The 21,632-nt window shown below is 33.5% G+C and overlaps 1 protein-coding gene across 1 annotated transcript; it reads right to left on the bottom strand.

Moving 5' to 3' along the window:
• Window positions 1-1,142: 1,142 nt before the first annotated feature.
• LOC116770565 (alkaline phosphatase-like) lies at window positions 1,143-8,816 on the bottom strand. Its single transcript, XM_032662099.2, has 9 exons — window positions 8,722-8,816; window positions 6,515-6,717; window positions 6,129-6,321; window positions 5,848-6,011; window positions 3,435-3,648; window positions 2,765-2,898; window positions 2,480-2,678; window positions 2,095-2,325; window positions 1,143-1,493 (listed from the first exon to the last, which is right to left on the bottom strand). Exons 1-9 carry the CDS (start codon window positions 8,789-8,791, stop codon window positions 1,333-1,335), a joined length of 1,569 nt encoding a protein of 522 aa, XP_032517990.2. The 5' UTR covers window positions 8,792-8,816; the 3' UTR covers window positions 1,143-1,332.
• Between the last annotated feature and the right edge of the window lie 12,816 nt (window positions 8,817-21,632).

Raw genomic sequence — 21,632 nt, 5'->3', positions numbered from 1 at the left:
GAACATGGGCTGGCTCGACTGGGGAAGTGTAACCCTCTCACAGAAGATCAGCGTGAAGTAGCCTTTAGTGGCTGTGTTTCGTCCGATGAGTGAGAGAGCCGGTTGTTCTTTCCCTGTTCATACTTTATCCCATCCCTCCCTTTTCCTCAACAGTCCAGGTTGGCAACTCATCCGTAACATCTATGTTGCGGATGACCATGGGCAACGGTCACTCCTGCCCATCGAGTAGGCCGTCTGCTCGTTTGCCACCTTTCACTTAAAGAAAAATAAAATCACTCGTTCATTAATCATTATTAATTACTGACAATATTCAGCCCCATAACAAAAAAAAAATATTTCTTTTATAATGAGCAAACTTTAAAAACAATATAATTTATATATAGTTATTATAAAAACTTAGATATTTTTTTAAATATAGCTTACATTATTTAAATCGGAAGAATTTTTTTGTATCTACTAATGTATGTCTTTAAAAAAATGCTTAAAGTTATTTATTCCAGCATAGTCCTAATATCTTTTTTTGTCTATATTCTGGTATGAAAGTCAATAAGTCAATAAGTCTGGTATATCTAGCAGATATGTATCCGTTTATTGTACACACACATACTAACCTATTATATGTTTTGTCCTTTAGCAAATAAGTAAGGTCTGGGGGCCTTGGGTTCTATAATACAGAGCGTTAAGGGTTTTTCATTCATAAAATTTGTCAAATTATATGATTATCGATATTACATGATTTTTTGGTATAAATTATAACCAATACAAGTTATCGTGATGTATTTAGTTACAAAAACACAAACTTGAAGGAAAATATATATACCTTCATTCATAAATACAATATTTTCTGTTTATCTCATTAATACAATATTTTCTGTTTATCGGTTTAATTTAATGTTGTGAAAATTGTTTCAGCCATATGTTTCTATTATTTTTAAATAAAAATCACACCGTGAAAGGTTTTCAATATTCGTAATAATGTTGTAACATCATTATGAAACGCTAAAAGCTTATTTTGATGTTGTGTGAAAGGTCCCGGTAGATGGCGTAATTAACAAATATTTTTTTAGACCAATTTAAAAACATAATATCTAAAAATGTTATTCTGAGGGTTCCACCATTTCTGTCTGATCTCAGATTAAAAATTAACAACAAAATTCTTTATTTATTATACTATTGCTGAATTAATACTAACAATATTTAACATTTCTAAATCGATAAAAACTACAATAATACATGGCCTCGTTATAGCGTCTTATAAATAAGATTTACATGATTTAATTTAAATGCTTTTTAAATACAACCATATCTATCTTTCGTGCGCGTGTTAAGATATTACAACAATTTCAGTAATGGTAATAATACAACAGCTATTATGGCAACACTGTGTCTTATACTGTCACCCGACGAATATACCCCGAGCTTGGCCGCGTAGGATATGGCGTGGAATACGTAATGTTGCTCGTGAACGTTGTGGAAGAGGTGAGAGAATGGCCCTGAAACATACAAATAGTAACCTCTATGGATAAATAAAATAGAATGAACCTCTTAAGAAAATTAGAACAATCAACAACGTGCCTGATGAAGAAATACCTTTAGATAATATATTTGAAAAATTCGTGGTAAAATTATGCTTGTCATTAATTTTTCCTTTTCTATATTATAAACTAGCGTGGAAAATATTAATTTGTCTTTAATGTTTCTATTTTAAAATATTCGTCGGCTGCCATGCTTTCACTGTCTAGCCCTGGATTTATATTCATGATTGCTTAAGCTCAAAGAAAACACATTTATAAATTTAAAATAGTAAACATTTTGTTAGATATAAAAAGAAATATCCAAAACGTGCAATGAGTTCTATGTATCGTGGCTTCCTTGGTATAAAAGCCGTTTTTTCATTAAAGATTTGCTTACAAAAAATTCACATCATCTCAGTAAGATGAAAGCAAATCTTTGTAGAGTTCTTTTAGCAAATAATTTGCAGATAATTCACAATCAAATTCAACTAAGCAGACGCTGAACTAATAAGTTAAGTCATTTTAGTTCAGCGTCTCAGATCTACGTCATATAGATTACATGAATATATGAATGCGCTACCTTTAGCGTAAACTGTGACGTCATTTCCGCCGTGTTTGTTCTCTTCCAACGTTATGGCCGCGATCTGTTCGTACAGCATGTCATCCGTATTGACAGCTGACGGATCTCTTCTGACGACGCGAGTGACATTGTCGATGGTTGTCATTGAATGTTTGAATGAACCCGGCCCGCCCGTGCCGTAAGAGATAACCGTGTAGTTAAGACCGTCGTATTTGGATGGGCCTGTTGTACCTAGAAGCATTTTTGTACCAAAATTATTTCACTTTGAAATTACATGAGTTCAAAAACGTCCTAAGCTAATAGGCAGATAATAAATGGATCTATTAAATACCGTTTTATTTTCTCTCTCTCTCTCTCTATATATATATATATATATAGGTCTTACCAAATATATTGCCGCCTCTGTCCTGGTAGCCGTTGATCGTCAAAGTGTGTGAGTGATCACTAGTAACAACTATCAACGTTTCTTCTTCATTTGTAATTTCCAAAGCTTTCTTGACAGCTTCATCCATGGCGGACGACTCGTTGACAGCTAGCTTTGCGCGTCCTCTGTGGTGTGCCATATCTATGTTACCGCCCTCCACCTTTAATATCGTATTATAATGTTGCAAGCATATCTTCCTGTTTCAAAATGAGCGCCAAAAATTTTTATTGATGTTTCCCTTCTCACCATTAAAAAGTATCCATTGTTATTCTTCCGTAATACTTTTATAGCCGCTTCCACCATGTCGCTGATAGATGGCATTCCCTCCGGACCTTTGTCTCTCTGGCTTTCATATCGCAAGTGCTCGTTTGCGAATATTCCTGTAATTTCAATGTGTTTTATCGATTATTATTGATGACGTATTATATATGCCAGCGTCTGATAGTTATGCGAGAGCAAATACAATTCCCTGCGACGTTTTTGTAAGTAGTGACAGCTTTTATTTTATTAACCGTACATGTTGCAATGTTCTATTCATTAACGATATAAAATCATTTTATTTAATATTTTTTAAACTATGCCGCTTTACATTTTATTCGGGTCTATATTAATATGAAACTTCTTATGCGATTCCCAACAAGGTTGCGTTAAATGTCTAACGCTCCGGGGGGATCAAAAGAGGCACAGCGAAAGGGGATATATGGGGCTCGAACGTTTGGCAATCATTTGTGACTTGTAAGTAATGTTAGTAAAGTTTGGCTTAAAGGAGCACTAAAGTTTCCTTAAAAATCAATTTCTTCCTCTTCCTGTTTTCATTCCAACATTACGAAGTTTCACTTCTCCCGCGCACAATAGTTTCCTTACTTTAGTTCCTTCAAGTTATCCGTGTTATATTTTTTATCAGATATAATCTCACCTAACACGTAATCAGTCTCGGCCACGTCCAGGTTTTTCAGGTCTCTGTTATTGGATAGAACACTGTATTTAAGTTTCCTATCTTCTTTGTCCTTTTTGTATACCTTGATGAGGTCACGTCCATCTCTTCTGGAACAGGTCCAGCTGTTCATGGGGTCTGAGGAGGTTTCGGTGACATTCTGCATCAAACTCTGCCTTCCACCGCCCATTATTACCTGAAAAAATAATTATTTCGAAGATTTTAAACTACATATTTGGTTAAAATTATATTATTGATGTAGGTAGGCCACTCACGAAGAGATCAAAATTGGTAAAATCTATTGAATAGTGATGAAACAAGATTGTCCTTGAGTTCTAGGACCAATGTCCATCAGGTGTCACGTAAAAAATTTGACGAGTGAGGATTAAATTGGGACAACATACTCTTTTTCGTTTACTTCTTCCTTAAATTCGTTTTGGCTAGAAGGCAATGTCCACAAAATAGGACAAAAAAACTTAAAGATAGCCCCAAAACTGAGTCTTTATGTGCACCTAAAAAAACCTATGAATAATAATATCTTTTCCTTCCTACACCCAAGCGTAAGACCGTATTGATATTTCCAAATCAGATAAATATTCGTTTGTTGAATTAACAGAAATTTTAATAAAATAGATTTCGCACGTCAATGAAATTGATTTTGTTATCGTTTAATACCTACATATAATTAGTTAATTACATTTTTGACTTAAAGCAACACAATTTAAAACGACGGACACGGAAATCAAATGCTAAGCGCGTTAAATGAATTATTTCCACCGGACTCTACGATAATGTTATTGATTTTATTCTGATTGCATACTGTAATAAATAATGTTACGAGTATGTTTAAATTAACGTATTGATAATATACATGTATTCTGTTTAAATATTTTGTTGTAGGTCTCATTAACTAGGACATATGCTATTCAACTCCTATAGTCTATCATCATCATCATCATCATCATCATCATCATCAGCCTATCGGTAGCCCACTGCTGAGCATAAGCCTCTTCTCGCATGGAGAAGGTTTGAGCATTAATCACCACGCTTGCTCAAGACGGGTTGGCGATTTCAAACTTATAATTTGAAATTATAAGACCAGGTTTCCTCGCGATGTTTTCCTTCACCGTCCGTCAGTGGCGTCTAAATACTGTTAGAAAGTACATATGACTATGAAAAATCACATTGGTACTTGCCAGGTTTCGAACCCGCGCCCTCACGCATGAGAGGCGGTCCTTTAACCTCCAGTCCACCACGACTCCACTCCTATAGTCTATAAAGAAACCAAATTCTAAGTGGAAAGTTCCTACATATGTATTCTAATAAGTTTGACTAAGAAAGTTTCTGAAAATAAATAATGTTACTGCTATGGATCATTGAACGTATTTAAAACATAAGAAAAACAAATCAGAATATAGAAAGTGTGTGACTTAAAGATACAGTAGTGTGTGAATGGCAATCTACATGACGATTTTGTCGATATTCTCTTATAAGTTAGTTACGAGTTTCTTTTTTTTAAATCAATGTTCCATTATTGTCTGTTGTAATCAGTCCACCGCTGGCCGTACACCTCTCAATGGCGTAACTGAGGCCAATTTACGTAGACGGTAGAGCCTAGGTGTGGTCAAGTTTCTGCAGCTCGAACATGGGCTGGCTCGAACGGGGAAGTATCTCCCTCTCACAGAAGATCGGCATGAAGTAGTCTTTAATGGTAGTAGTCGTTTCATTCGATGTGTGAGAAAGCTGGTTGCCCTTTCCCTTTTCCCTCCCATTTCCACTTTTTCCTCCCCCTCTTCCCCTAATCGAGGGTGGCAACGCATCCGCAAAATTATTTTGCGGATGTCCATGGGAGACGGTACTACCCCCATCAGGTAGCCCGTCTGCTCGGTTGCCCCCTTTAGCATAAAAAAAATAATTCAATTCTTATCATTCAATCTGTACTTGCCTTCTTATGGATATAAACCCAAATTTTTCAGATTGACATTTAGATAGTCTTGTAGCTTCCTATGAAAAAACCTGAGATGTTTTCCGGGAGATTTGAAAATTTACATTTTATTGATTGCTAGGATCTTATTATTACGAAGCTAGCCTCTAGAACCGTTTGATAAAAATATAGTCGAATTAGGCTTAAAGTCAAAATTATTATTGCAGTTTTGTTGCCGTAACTTACCCATCAATACTTCTTTTTTTATTTAATGATACTGTATATTTTAAAAAGTTTTGGCAGTTGAAGTTCAATAATTATTTTATATCATATATCATCAATCTCTCTTTAGTATTGGTGTTACCTTCATTGTATGTAATTATTTTATTCATTATATAGTCATTTTTGAACATTATGCCTTCTTCTGTGGATTCTGTTATCGATTCTCTATTAATATTTTTTATCACTTACTTGAAGATCTCTTCCCGGCCAGTCTTCCACCAGTTGTCTTGCTATATCCTTGCAGGCCTTCGCTTCATCCTCCATATTCGCGTCACACTCCCATTCTCGAGCCGCGCTGTGTGCGTACATCGGTCCAGGTGTACCGTGGGTCACACGCATTGTTGTCACAAAACCTGACAGACGATGTGTAACTATTAATTCTACGCTTAACTAAAGTTTAATTTCATTTGTTTATTATCTAGTTCAAAGAATTAGTCTTTAAACAAGGTCTTTTCTTATTTAAATCCCACCAGCACTTTTTCCTGCTTTCAGCGCTAAAGTCGCCAGCGATTCCAGTTTAGTGCTATTATCGAGGGATGCTACGCAGTCGTTGTGGTTCACTGAAGCATCTACTCCTATTGTGTTCTGGTTCACTTTGACACCACAGAGCAAAGCGGTGGCTGTGCTGGCCGAATCCGGTACCATTTTGTTTGCGGAATATGTCTGGAAATAATTAGGTTTCCGAATCGATTTTAAGTTTATATGATTTAAAGTTTTAAGACGCCAGAGAATTAGGGGCATAATGATTTAAATCATTACCACTACTGCATACAGTAGTATGAAGAAGTTTTTTTAACGAAAGGATTAGTACATAAATTCGTTGCTAGAAATTTTGGTGAGTTTAATATCAATTTACTTTTAGCAATCCAATGTGTGGAAACTTCTCGTATGAAAGCTTATGGGTTTCGCCTCCCTTGTATATCCTTGTAGCGGTAACAGTGTTCGGACCCATCCCATCCCCAATGAACAGTATCACATTCCTCGCAGTGTTTTGATTCCATTTTAATTTTAATGCTTCATCTAGTTCATCGGCAGCTAGTTTGTTCCAATAGGCTGGATCTGGAAAAAAATGTCATCGTATTTGTCTGCTGAGGAAATTAAATACGTTTTTTTGATTCGGAATTTTCTAGAAGATTTTTTTAGAAGATCTAAATTCACGTAGCAGAGGATAATCATAGTGGCAATGTTTTCGGTAAAACCTGTTCTACAGGACGAAATCAAAGTAGGTTTTATTCAAATAGGCACTAAAATCGCCTTTATTTCCAGTTCTGTATTGTCATCCAAAAAACTGTTGTTATTACCTGATACAAGGAATGTATGTTTAAAGAATCTAGTTCATGTTTTATACTTCTATACAAAAAAGTCTTGATATTCAGACCTACTAGTATTTCTCATTTTTGTATATGAAGAAATGGAATACTGTACCTGAATAGAAATCTGAATAATGTATACATATAAGCGTTATTCAAATTATAAACATTGTATTTAAGGTGAAAATAGAGCAAAAAACTACCGAAAAAATATAGTAAAAGTCAGTAAATATCGTAATCTTTTTTATTATATTAATTATCAAACGATACCTATTGTTCTACTAATGTTACAAAAACAAAGTTTCTGAGGTTGTATCGATGTTTGTATGAATGTTTGTCACTCTTTCATACAAAAACTATTTAATGGATTTCAATTAAAATTTTACAGTAATGTAGCTTAAATATAAGAATAAGTCATAGGCTATAATTATCTGCGGAACCATGGCGTAATATTTGTATTTTGCATGACTTAGCGTGTCACAGACTATATACATTTCGGTGATGGTTAATTACCACGTGTATTTTTTATTTAATACATTTCGTTGATTTTTATAAGAGCCCAATTCCGAAATGTTTAGCTTTTCTCGTAACTATTTATGTTACAATTAAAAAATATTTCAAACTAATAATGTTTCTTAGTGTTAATGTGAAATAAATTTTACCAGTCAATTTTCTTATTTATTCTATTATTTTAACCATATGTACATATTTTTTTATATGGTATACATATTTTAAATTTTAAATATAACGAACCGATTAGGATTTCGTAGTTATGAAATTAATAATTATTGATGTAACAAAAGCAATCAACGGTCTAACACGCGCAAGTTTTAACAGCGATTGATAACCGTGAAAGTAAAAATCATTCATTCTTTTACAATATTTTCTAAGATATTTCTGAACACAAATACTAACATGTATCAAGCGCATTATCAGTTTCAATTGACCATTACACTTTAGAGATTAGTCAAACAGCTATTGACACTAGTAAAAAAGTCAATCGACTGTGAGATAACCTAGTTATATTTTTATTAAGTATGAGAGTTACAATAATTAAAACACTTTTAGCGTTTTATTTGAACTATTTTTTTAAGATATTTTGTTCATGTAACAGTTTTCTAATGTAAATTTTAATTAAAGAAGTCAGCGTCATGCAAGTTTTGATACACCTCGTTATAAAGGCACGTGCCGTAACATAAATTACGAGGTCTGTAAATACATGTATATGATGTTCTAAGGAACTTAATTCATTAGTGATGGAAAAAATAATAACAGCTATCAAAAGATATAGATCATAAATATTATTATCTTCAAAATAATAATTCAACCCATATATGTATTTTATTACGTGAATTATTATGATGTTTTATTTCATAGTATGTAATATTGACATTTATATGACTCATTAATTTCATCGAGAAGATGTTTTATACGAATTACTCAAGTGAAACTTAAAGGACTACTCGATTGTTGTATGATTACTAACATCAAATGGTTCTAGTTTGGCAGGTATATAATACTTTTTATAAACAATATTTAACAACTTATGATAATTACTTTCTTAGTTATTAATTAAACGATCTTTATTCACTTTATAGTTTACATATAAATATATAAACAAGTGAAAGTAAACACATATTTTTACTATTGAGTAATCAATTCATATTTTATTAAATTGTATATTTATTTGCTTTGTACAAATTTGTTTGAGTTTATCTTAAAATTGTTATCAGTTATTGTAAACATAACTAACCTTTTCGTAATGTATTTCGCACTGACACAATATTTGATATCAATAACAATACCACCACGCTTCTTATCATTTTGATTACTGAATTTAAGTTTGGACAGCAGTCAACTGTCAAACGAGACGATATGTCAGTTGTCACTTTAAATGTTACCTCTCAGAATATTAGTTACTGAATATTTAAACTTAGTTACTCAAATACATTGAATGCATACGCTATTAATAAGTCGACTAAATTCTGTCGATATTTTTATGTTTCAAGAAATAGTCGCTTTAATTTTTGTCATGACACGAAATATTACGATAGTGTAAGTTTTCATATCTGTTACAAACATTACATGCTAGTAATATTTCAACTGTTTCGAACTATTATAATTTATTGAATAAATTATATTTATTTATTGATTCATAAGTTTAATTAATTATGTCTGTTAAATAATTTTATGTCATTATATAAGTGGAAAGTTCATTGTTCATTGGAAAGTGTATAGCAAGACCCAAAAAATATTTGTTCCAACATTTTGAAAATGTCGTCATTGACGATATTTATCGAAACCAGCTTAGTCAATTTAAATAAGAACATTTCGCTACAATTTATTATTATTAAATTATGATAATTCTTTAGACCTGGTAGGATTTATTAAAAAAAACAACGAAACTATGTTAGTTTTGAATAATAACATCAGAGTATTTCGTCCTCACTGAGGTCCTGACCTCGTTATATCTTCTCTTATCTTCTCCAAAACTAAAGAAAATAAGGAAATGCTGGCCATGAAATTCTTCCAAGTTGTCTGCAGTAGTCTGTAAGTATTGGATACTATGAAATAGGCGAGAAAAAGAATGAACAGAAAGGCAATTTTTCATAAATTGAAAGTATTCTTAAATAAAAACGAAATTTTTGGTATGTATTACTCGTTTTTTTATTTTATTATTACATGTTCTCGACGTTTTTTTTGTTTTTCAGCAACTGTGATCATGGCCATACGAGATGAAAGTGTTGGGAACACGTAGAAATAAAATAATTAAAAACGTATAGTGTATCTGAAACACTCAATTTCCACAATTTTTGATTTTTAGATTTTCGGCTGATTCTTCAGTTTTAATCAAAAATCGCAATAGTTTTGAGATGGGTCTAAAAAGACCATAGAAGCTCTATAAACTCCTGGGAGTTTCCAAGAGACAAATCCTGAGGAAATCCCCTGATGACGTCATTAAATTACTCCCAAAAGAGAAAGATACCCCAGAGGTAAAGGCAAGACTAATTCCTTAAACAGTTCATGATAGCAGCACAAAGTAACAGAGTAGGGTTAGGATCAAGTAAAAAGGCCCAAGATACGGATATGGTAAAGTTTTTTAGTCGACATGACGAGAATACTAAATATAAGACCCATGCAATGAGTATAGAAATGCAGAACGAGTGCTGGGACAAAGAAGATTTTGCATCCCATTAGCACAAAAATGACGCACCTTAATTCATTTAGTAAGATGGGGCAAAGGTACAGAAAAAATATCTGTGGGACGGCAGTTGGAACTGCTAAGCATTATCTGGTGGGATGTAGGGTAAACCTGGATAGCAATCAATACTCGCGTCGTCACGATACGATTCTGGAAATCATACTTGAAGCGGTTAGTTTTTCGGTAGCCCGAGCACAAAGGGAATAAACCACAAACGAGCGATCAGTAGTTTTTATGAGAGAAGGCACTAGGGCTACAAAATCAAATGTCAAGCCTTATTATATTCTAAAAGCAGCTCCGGATTGCACGATAATGATGGATCTGTTTGAGAAACAATATAAAATCCCGGAGAATATTTCTGTATTAGCGAATATAAAAGCGCGTTCTGTCAATAGAGCTTTCGGGTCCTTGGGAAACCACCATGACCAAAGACCATGCCATCAAGGACTATAAGTATTACGACTTCCCTAACGAACTCGCTAAAAATAGGTTCGTCGTAAATTTGTACGGGGTAGAATGGGGGGCGAGAGGTGTAACAGCTAAATCTTTCTACAACCTATTAAAAGACTTGGGTCTGTCAGAACCAGCATCAATTCATTCATAGAACGTACTTCGAAGGCAGCCGTAGTAGGTTTGTTTCAAGTTTGGTTACATACAAGGAGGAGCTTGGATGGTGGAGGTGAGCGTTTAACACGCGTTAGATAGTGGGCCCCTTAAAGCTGGGTCCCAAGTCCCAGGCACTGTTTAAGGTCTTCTCCCTGCAACGTGGTGGACCCGGCACTCGTACCGTGAATCCATGGAATTCTGAGAGTTTATGGTCACGTTCCAGAACAGGATCTGAAACTACAAATAACCAATATGTCAAACCATATTCATTTTATTTGTAACATATCATGGTACATAAAATATGTAAATCAGTTAAATGTACTTGTTAAATCGTGTGTAGCTGTGTAGCTGTGGGTAGTGTAGGTGTTTATTGAAAAAATACATTGCAATTATTACCTAACCAACAGTCACTTCTTCCCAGCAAGAGGAGTCCGTGTAAATTTTTCCGAAAAGTGTTTTCAATTTGGTGGCTGATTGACTGCATTATTTATGCTAACATTAGAACCTTATACAATTTGTAACAAGCGCCAGTTAGTAGTAGTTCACTTAAATATTTACCAGGTGCAAAAAAAGAAATTACTTGTCCGGCGCTTTGGACATTACTGTATAATGAACTTTTGAATGTGCGAAGAAGATTATTTAGGAAGTACAAAATGTAAATGAAACCCGTCGTCATAATTGAACACAATAAAAAACTAGACGCCACAAATAAAGTGGACCATGGGTAAAGAGTTCCTACTAGGAAGGTATATCTATTTTCAGAGTAGCAACACCAAAATTAAGTAAGACACAGATACTAAATATGTATTTTTTCGTATCCGTTTCCGATCCATCTGTGGTAACTACTTCCGAGCATTACCTACTCCAGTTTCAATAATAAATGAAATAAGTATAAAACATGTGACAGTGGATTACAAAATTTTAAACTACTCATAAAATAATCAGTAAATTCTAATTATAAACGTAACCCAGAAGTGGTTCATTAATAAATCTTAAACTATTGCTGATAGTTTTTTATATTCTATAATCATTTAATTTTTGCTTATATTTTTAATTTTTTTAATGAAAAGTGATTAAGTAAATACAATATTATTAGCAACTTTCGCTTTATGAACATGAACGCAGACGTGTAGTGAAGTATTGTGTAAATTAAATTCGAAAAACATTTTACGACAACGTTCTAAAGCTTATTATTATTTTATAAATTTTTAATAATATTCACTCGCTCCCGAAATAGGATATTCCCTGAGCAAACACGAGAAAACGCCTGAATAACAGTCATAACTAATACATTTAAATTTATTAACTTCTTGGTTTGCATTATTTTTATTTAAGTTATTATTAAACTTAAAGAGTTAATATTTTGTATATCTATATGTGTGTGGACAGATAAATTAATAATTAAATTGACTTAAAGTAAAAGACGTGTTTTGCAATTTTCGTTTTCATTTTTCGAGTAAACGTATCTTGTAAAATATGAAATGGCGTAAGCTATATATATTTAAGCCATTAATTTCGCCCGCACTAAAGATTTGAATACATAATTTGCGTAAATTATTAATAGTGTTCTGGCTTTACTTCATACAATATGCATACAAAATAAGCCTCTATTAAACAATTCTAGAGAGCAGAACAGTTTATAGACCTTACATCTCTCCCAAGGGAACGTATTTTATGTGAATTAAATGAAAACCGATTAATAATTGGATGAGGTACTTATTTAGTTTACATTATTTGTTTATAAATATTATTAAGTACAACAAATTCGCTGGTAGTGTATTTTAGAATGTTAATGATTCGGTTGGTAATAACATTCTTTATTTATTCATCCGTCTGCCAAGATCCTGTCTCGAAACTGAGTAAAGCTCAAGTTAAATTTCTAAAGATGAGAAAAACTTTAAACTTCTATGTTAACGTACAAAAGTATCCAAAAAATCGTACATTTTGACAACTTTAAGGGAATCTATATTTATATTGTATATATGTAATATAAATATATTATATGTAAGATACTTGCGTTGACCTAAAAGCGTAAACTTTGCCCTAGTCCCATGACACTTGACGCCCTTGGGGAGGTTTAGGTTCAACAGTAACAGATAACACGCTGATTTGATTAATTGGTTAAAAAACTGACATTTGAAACCTCGGGAGATGAGTTATTTTCTGTTAGTCATGATTTTTCATGATGTGAACTGTATATGCATGCCATATTATCCGACTATATTTTCATGGCACTTACACAAAAATTTAATTATACTAGACAGATAATATATAACGTAGGACAATTAATCAAATTGTCAAAGCTGAACCTCTTTATTTTATTCAAATAATGAAATAAATGATTCAAAATATTTTGTTTCTGTAATGTATATAGTTCTATTAATAAATTTTAATGAAATTACTATTTTTTTGTGTTATAGATAAATTAAAATGAAATGGAGTTTTTCTTATACTACGCCTTTTTTTATTATTATATCATATATCATACTCATGAGGAGCAATATAAAATCCCAGAGGATATTTGTGCGACGGCGTCCAGACCGGACACTATTATATTCGCGAATTATAAAACACGTTGTGATGATAGAGCTCACGGTTCCTTGGGAAACCAACATCCCCAAGACCATGCCATCAAGGTCAAAATGTATTACGAGCTCATTAACGAACTCACTAATAATAGGTTCGTTATAAATTTGTACGCGGTAGAAGTGGGAGCGAGAGGTATAACGGCTAAATCTCTCTACAACCTACTAAAAGACTTGAGCCTGTCCAGAAATAATATCTATTCATTCTTGAAACGTACTTGGAAGCTAGTCCTAGTAGGTTCTTTTCACGTTTGTTTAGGTAGAGAGAGGAGCTTGGACGGTGGAGGTGAGCGTTTAATGCGCGTAAGAGACGGGCGCCTTAAACCTACACCTGGGTCGCAAGTCCCAGGCACTGTTGAAGCTCCTCTCCCTGCAACGCGATGGACCCGGCACCCGCACGGTGAATCCGTGGAATGCTCAGAGATTTCGTCTCATATCCCCTATAACTTTCGGTTCCTTTACAGCAACTCTGATCACGCGAAAAAAATATGAAAATCATTGATATTATTTAATAAATTAATATTAATAGTAAGTATATGAAAATTTTCTTTATCGTAAAACTGAGGTCTTAGTCTGCCAGTCTTCGAATAATGAAGATAAATTTGTATCTATTCTTATAAATAAAATTCAAGTGTATGTTTGTAATTTCAAATTAATAGCTTTTCACTTAGCGTAAATAAATATATATAAGATCTACATCAAAACTGCAATAGTTTTTGTTATTGTCTATCTGTCCGCCTGTTTTTCTTCCTTATCTCCAAAACTTTTTAACAGACATCAACGAGAATTTCACTAGCAGCAGGCATTAAAATGCTATAAGAATTAACTTCAACCGCTTTCAAAAAGGAGCAAGTTGTCAATTGGATTAAACGTGAGTTACACAATTACTAGTATTACTTCCTCAATTAAGAAAGCAAAGAGTCTCTCGAATAATCGAACGAATCTTCATAACGCGTATGTCCAAAAAGTTTTAAGAGGCAATTAAAACCGCAGGCAACAATTAGTAACGAATTTATGAGATGTGCACCTGTAGTATATATATATATATATATAGCCACATTCAACACCTAACTTCTTGCAAACTTCCACTTCAACGGTGACTTATAAAGGGTTTTCCATTAAGGGCGCTTGATCTTTGAAATGCAAAAAAAAATACATGTAGGAAAGATATTTGCGAATTTTTTTTTTATTTCGAAGGTCTATCGACCCCATTATGTATGGAATATGACATCATTCAAATGACCGCCACGGCTTCGGTTGGTGGCGCGCACACGAAAGGTCCAATTTTCGATGACTCTGGCGCACAAATCGGGCTGTATTTGATCGATGGCGTGGCGTATGTTGACTTTGAGGGCATCGGTGGTTTGCGGCTTGTTGGCATAGACCTGCGACTTAAGAAAACCCCACAAGAAAAAGTCCAGCGGGGTCAAATCGCACGATCTCGGTGGCCAGTTCACGTCGCCTCCGCGCGAGATGACCATGTCCAGAAATTGCTCGTGCAGAACTTCCATCGTAGCGTGTGCTGTGTGGCACGTAGCGCCGTCCTGTTGAAACCACATGTTGTCCAGATCCATATTCTCGATTTCAGGCCAAAAGAAGTTGGTTATCATCGACCGGTATCGCTCACCATTGACGGTGACGGCCACACCATTATCGTTTTCGAAAAAATACGGACCAATCACGCCTCCGGCCCAAAATCCGCACCAAACAGTCACTTTCTGCGGGTGCATTGCCACTTGGTGAACCTCGTGTGGATTGGTCTCGTCCCAAATACGGCAATTTTGCTTGTTGACATAGCCATTCATCCAAAAATGCGCCTCGTCGCTGAAGATGATTTTTTTGCCAAAATCGGCGTCAACTTCCAACTGCTCTAATGCCCAGTCAGCGAACACACGGCGCTGTCTATGGTCATTAACCTTGAGCTCTTGGGTCAGCTGGATCTTGTACGGGTGCAGGCTCAAGTCACAACGCAAAATTCGCCAAGTTGTCGTCTGCGAAAGGCCGAGTTCCTGTGCGCGACGCGGAATTGACTGCCGCGGGTTTTCGAGGACACTGTCGCGCACAGCGGCGATATTCTCGGCAGATCTCGCGTTACGTTGACGCACGGGAACCGGCTGATTGTTAACTGACCCGGTTGACTCGAATTTGTCCACCAATCGACGGATAGTCGACTCGGCAGGACGATCATCGCGACCGTAAAACGGGCGAAGTGCGCGGAACGTTGCTCGAACTGAAGACCCATTTTCATAAAACAATTTTATGATTTGCACGTGCTGCTCGACACTGTAACCTGCCATGGTGGTTTGGGAGGACGGAATGAATATAACACACTGCATTTGACAGCTGTCACTCAAACAACATGGCCGCAATCAGCTGTCAAAGTTCAAGCGTCCCTATTGGAAAACCCCATACTTGAAATAAAGTTTTTCAATAAAACCGTATACCTCATGAATATTAAACGTGTCGCAATGTTGGAAACCAAGTTCTATGAACGATTTCTGGTGGATTCTACCGACTCTTACTTATTATTCGACTTTTCCACATACGTGGTGTTCGAAACTCCGCAAAAAGAAATGTCTACTGTATTCTATTACTATGTTGAATTTTCTCTATATATAATGCGTCTACTAATGTTTTTTTTTTTATCTAAATCATATTTTTATTTTGGTTAGGTAGAAAGAGGAGCTTGGACGGTGGAGGTGAGCGTTTAAGGTACGTTATATAGGGCCCCTTGAACCTACGCCTGGGTTGCAAGTTTCTTGCACTGTTGAAGCTCCTCTCCCTGAAACGTTATGTACCCAACACCCACACGCTGAATCCGTGTTTGTTGGGTTCATACCAGGCTGTTGATACAATATGCAATGCAGTGTACATCAATCGGGGGATATTATGCATAGAATTTAAATATTCTAATACCTTATCTATTTGCATATCAATCTGTCCTCAACTCAATAGCTTTAATATTGATTAACATCCGCACACAAAAAAAACAAACAATATGTTTTTTTATTCCGTTTTAATGAATTTCTCGAATCGAAATATTATGTTGAGTGACTCTCATATAATTGAATATTTTTAAAGCAGTTAAAGTAATTCAAAATATTAAATTGAGTGAAAAGTTTAACGTTTTGATATTTCCAAAATCAGTTATTGGTATTTTAAAACGATTTATAGGTTTGTCACTATTATTTTATAACCGATATTCATTAAATACAACATTAAATAGCTACAGTCAGTAAAATTTTCACTAAACGCAAGACTCTCTAAATGCGGTCTGATTCACCAGCTGGTTTCAACATTCAAAGAATTTTCCTCTCCCTGCACCACAAAGACAAATTAAGACGAGGGATATTCATTAACGTAAGCCGTTTGTTACAGTTTCAAAACCTATAAAGAAACTTAAAAATAAATAGTGAATTTTCTAATTAATTTTGTAATAAACAATCAGTGTGCACTGAAATATATTAAACGTATAAAAAGCCAATAAGGTACATTTCAACATTAAAATAAGTGACAATACTTTTTTTTTATAAAATAAAATAACATAGTGATTTGAATTAATACATATTTTAAGAATGCTTTGATGAGTATTATCACTATGTGTCGTTATTTCAATTAATACTATTCTATTCAAAGTTATGTTTTTAATATTAAGCCAAGTATGTGTATATAGATAGTATAGTTCTCTCTCATCAACTGTCACCATCACGTCGCCACGAATCTTTCCCTTGTTAATATCGAATATTTAGAAGTCGTAAGATTTTTATATGGATTTTGTTTACATTGAAAGGAAACACAAAATATAATAAAACTGAAAGACCCTTTTCTTTTGTAAATAAACATATGTAACAAGCTAGAATTAAATCAGTCAGTTGTCAGTTGTCTCCACATTATCGCAAGGTAAAACCAACCTTCACTTTAAACCTTAACATCTGTTTTAGAATTTTTTTTACAGAAAGTTTGGCTCGAAGCCTTAATTTCCTACCTTAAATATAAACCATTCGTTCCTTGCATAACGTTTTTGATAATTTTCATACTTCTTTATCACAGATATAAGAAAATGTATAAGTATTATTCACCCAACATTTTCTGGGCGATGGCATATATAATGGATGATTCAGCTGGGAAAAACAATATTGTAACAATTGTTACGTACGCGCTACATATTATAAAATAAATGAACATCGCCGGGTAACATCGTTGTATAGATAAAATATCATATAACAAGTGACGCCGCTGACTCCGCGGAACCAACACCAAGCCGTGTGAACCAGAAGATTCCTGATACCACACAAGCTATGGATTGGCATTGCTATCCTAACATCGGGGCAATCATGTAGTCTTAGGTATAGGTTATAAGTTTTAATATGTAATTTTTTATTATAATATACATATAAGTAAGTTTCGTAGTCTTCCTGGAACCTCCGGTTGCCACCTTATATAATTCAATGGTAAATGTATGGCGGAACATGTTTCTATTATTATTTTAGTTTCATAGATCTAAAACTAAGCTTAGTTTCAATGTGTTTTAAACTGGTAACAAGATTTGGGACCAACTAAATGAAACTACAATGGACGTGATATCAAACAAAAGAAATATTGATTTGTGACTGTCTTTAATTCATTATAATAACATAATATATTATTAGATTGAGATCTGGACTGTCTCAATAATTTATTAGAACTTCTTTAGTAAGTTAATTGTATAATTTAAACAATAATCTTTGGTTAATAATTTATATGACAATGTTAGAATGTTTTAAATTCGTTTGTTTCATTGAATATATATTTTTTTCATTATCTGATATTTACGAGAGCGTTGACTTCACTTTTATACATTAAGTGCTCATACAGCCACCGTATCTGTTTTCGGTCATCAATTAATGTAACACTCATGTTTCAGTATGTCGAGGGTTCTCATTCTATATTAAACTCATTTTATGGTGTACTGTTGTTTTTTGTTAGTGAGAATCAAGATATTAGTCTTATTATTTAGGCAGCATACCCCTATCCTGTTAAATAAGGTAAAGATACAGAATATCTGTAACTTATTGAAACTATCCTAATCACTCGTAGAAATAAGGTGTTTTTAAGGTAATTAAAACATAATTTTTGTAGTTCAAGAAAATCAAAGTTGCATTACTATGCATTAAACTAAATGTTGCTGTTTAAATTCGACTATTTTGTCAAAATGGCCAATTTTTAAGTATCTAACAATATCTTATTTATTCCTAAATACAGTTTGCAATTTTTTTTTCTAGAAATATTAAATTATTTGTATATTTACCAGATAAATACTTGATAGAAATGTTAGAAACTTATTTAAAATGATAAAATCAACGGAATGTTGGGCAATAAAAAACTTTTTACGAGATATAAAAGACGTTTTAACGAGTACAAAATTGAAAATTACGTCTGGATCCAAGACATAAAATTACCTATATTAGCATGAAACTTGTTACGTGACTTCAGAGCGGCAGACGGTATTATAATGTATTCGATATCTTTGTAACTGTTATTATGGATTGTGAAATGAATATTCCTACAACGAATTTAATATAATTTCGTATTGTTATAATAATATTTCCTCATCTATTGTGTGGGGTGAATTTGTGTAATACGTAACCGAATTATAACACGGTTTTTGTGTTTTGACTAAGTTCGAAGAAATAGTTGAAATAACGTAAGCAAAAGTAGTTATAACTACAAAATACACATGAAGTGAATTACATTTTGTAGAGAGAAAATGTCTCGTCTTATTTATTTTTTAAGCACAGTAAAACACTTTCGGGTAGATTCAATTCAATTCAATTAAATAGACAATTATTGGGAATTCCCAAATCACAAAGAGTATTGATTGAAAATAGAGTAACGTAGATGTAGCGGTTACAATCCTAGACTTTTTATGACTACACCTAAGTCGCAGAATGCATATTATTCATTAAGGTTACCTTTCCGTAATATATTGTGCTCGGCACACTAAAACTATTATCTCAACACCCTGTATAACTTCACTCATTTATAGAAATACCACTTCATAATCTTACTTTATACTTTTTTCTAAGTTGCAACATTACACTAAATACGAAGCATTCAACTTTTCACATTAATTGACATACGTATTACTATTAATTGCTGAGATTTTTGGACGAAAAACTCTTAACGCTCCGTATGTAGTTCAACGAAGCGCCCTGTTCCTTAATGTTTAAATAATAATAAATTTTAATTTATAGTAGTATTAGTTACTACAACTATGTTTACTTGAAACTAGACGATGTTTTCTTCTATATCCGATTTATTTACTTAGTGCACTAGAGTAGCTAACATATAATTTATGTTACTTTACTTTTACTTGCTAACAGTGTGTTATTTCTATCGATAATATGAGTTTTGCTTGTTAAAATTCAACATTTAGGAACTAAAATACAAAATTTTATCATAGATCTATACAGATCGTTGTTATACAAATGCAATCATCGATACTTAAAGAAACTTGGTATTAATTCTTATTAAATAACACTGTTTGTCGAATGTTTCTATGCTTACATCACTATTGTCAGTGATATTTAAGGCGTTACGAATGAGTTGGCACAAGGCGAGTCATAAATTGTTGATGTGGACATTTTTATGGAAATGGACTAACATAAGAATATAACTTTCTTACAACTATCCTTTCTATTTACATCGTATCCCTGACCTCAGGATAGGTCGAGTGAATCGGAATTACGAATTAAATTAAAACATCTAATCTCTTTGGACAAAGTAAATGAAAAAGTTAAATCATAAACGTAACCAGAAGGCCAGAATGCAAGCAAGATTTCCGGAGACTTATGAAGGATAAACATTTACTAATTTTACTGTTTAAGTTGCAGTAACAAGTTAAAGTTACGCTGTTTACTCATGTGGAGCAAAGTTGTAAAACAACTGCTTTTGTTTATTGTTCCTGCTACCAAATAGGACAAAACAAAACAATACAGTGAACAAAACATAAACGTCAATGATAGAACCGGTATGGCGTAAGAAAATAACAAAATTAGTCATAAAAATTTTCACCCAAATTTTGATGATAAGCTTTGGAAAGAATTGTAGAAGCATTTTCTATTAGCTGGACTTTAAAGTCAGAGATTAGTATGTATTTTTCTCCAATTTAATATAAACATTTCTTCTTGCACATATTATTACAGCTCTACTTTATATAGTATTTAAGTTCCTGTCGTTAGTAAGGTCATTTCTCCTTCTGGATGCGATAGTAGATATGAGATCAGCGTTGATGACACGGCCTTTAGTAGGAGGCGATCAGGAAGATTGCATAAAACGTATGTTCGCTGGTCACTCACTATATAGTTGAGATTTGCGAATTTTTTCTTCACCTTGAAGGGCTAAACCGTCAGCTAGTGAAGAATGCCTAAAGTTTCAGACATAGCTGAGTTGGAGCTCCAAGTGGACCCGACGGCTGCTATAGAGGCCTTCATGTACTTTGTAAAGATTTTTCGTCCACAACCCATAAACCTGTGAAGTGTCTTGCGTTGTCCTTTAATCTGTCAGCACAATCGATCCTAGGAAGAAGCACTGTGTACCTTACTCACCACTTGGCTTTCACCAAAAACATAAGAAATGACAAAATCGTTTAAGAAATAATCTCGGACCGTACAAAGGTTTTAAAACTATTGTAAACATTCAATAATTGTACATACTATGACTTGCTAGGAATAATAAAGATAGGTAATAAACTTATACTGTAAGACGAACATCTGTCAGTTTTGTTATAACGTGTTCGTCATGGAATATGAGTATGCCTTAAGTCGAATACATGAACAGTCAGACATACCTCCAGTCAGCTGGCTAGCTAGAATATCGGACAATATTTTCTTAATATAGATATTTTTATTAATTTAAGACCATATTAAGAATTAATTTACATAATCTTGTGTCTACAATAATGTCAAATATTTGAAAGAGTGAAGTCTGGTTGTAGATATAATTCTTAAGTTACGTACATCGATAAACTATGAGTAACATAAAGGCAGTCCAAATATTTTTTTATGAAGACATTTTAAAAGCATTTTAATATTAAAATTATGTTATAAATAAAAGTGCGACACATTGATTATAAAAAATTGTAAAAAACAAGTAGCAATTTTTGTGCATAAAATCTTTATTGTACAATTTGAAGAGATCTCAATATCAAAATCATTTTCAACACCATAACCGAGTTCCATCTTGCTTTATGAAACTTTTGATACTTTTAAAACCAAGAGATCTATATTTTTA

The sequence above is a fragment of the Danaus plexippus genome, chromosome 7 (genome assembly GCF_018135715.1).
Source record: "Danaus plexippus chromosome 7, MEX_DaPlex, whole genome shotgun sequence".
Classification (NCBI taxonomy): Eukaryota; Metazoa; Arthropoda; class Insecta; order Lepidoptera; family Nymphalidae; genus Danaus; species Danaus plexippus.
This window is presented reverse-complemented; position numbering and strand designations above follow the sequence as displayed.

Coding starts and splice junctions, on each gene's coding strand:
- LOC116770565 (XM_032662099.2), bottom strand. CDS start 8,791: ATGATAAGAAGCGTGGTGGTATTGTTATTGATATCAAATATTGTGTCA. Junction 6,012..6,128: donor GAAAGCAGGAAAAAGTGCTG/GTGGGATTTAAA, acceptor ATCGTCTGTCAG/GTTTTGTGACAACAATGCGT. Junction 2,326..2,479: donor CAGAGGCGGCAATATATTTG/GTAAGACCTATA, acceptor AAATGCTTCTAG/GTACAACAGGCCCATCCAAA.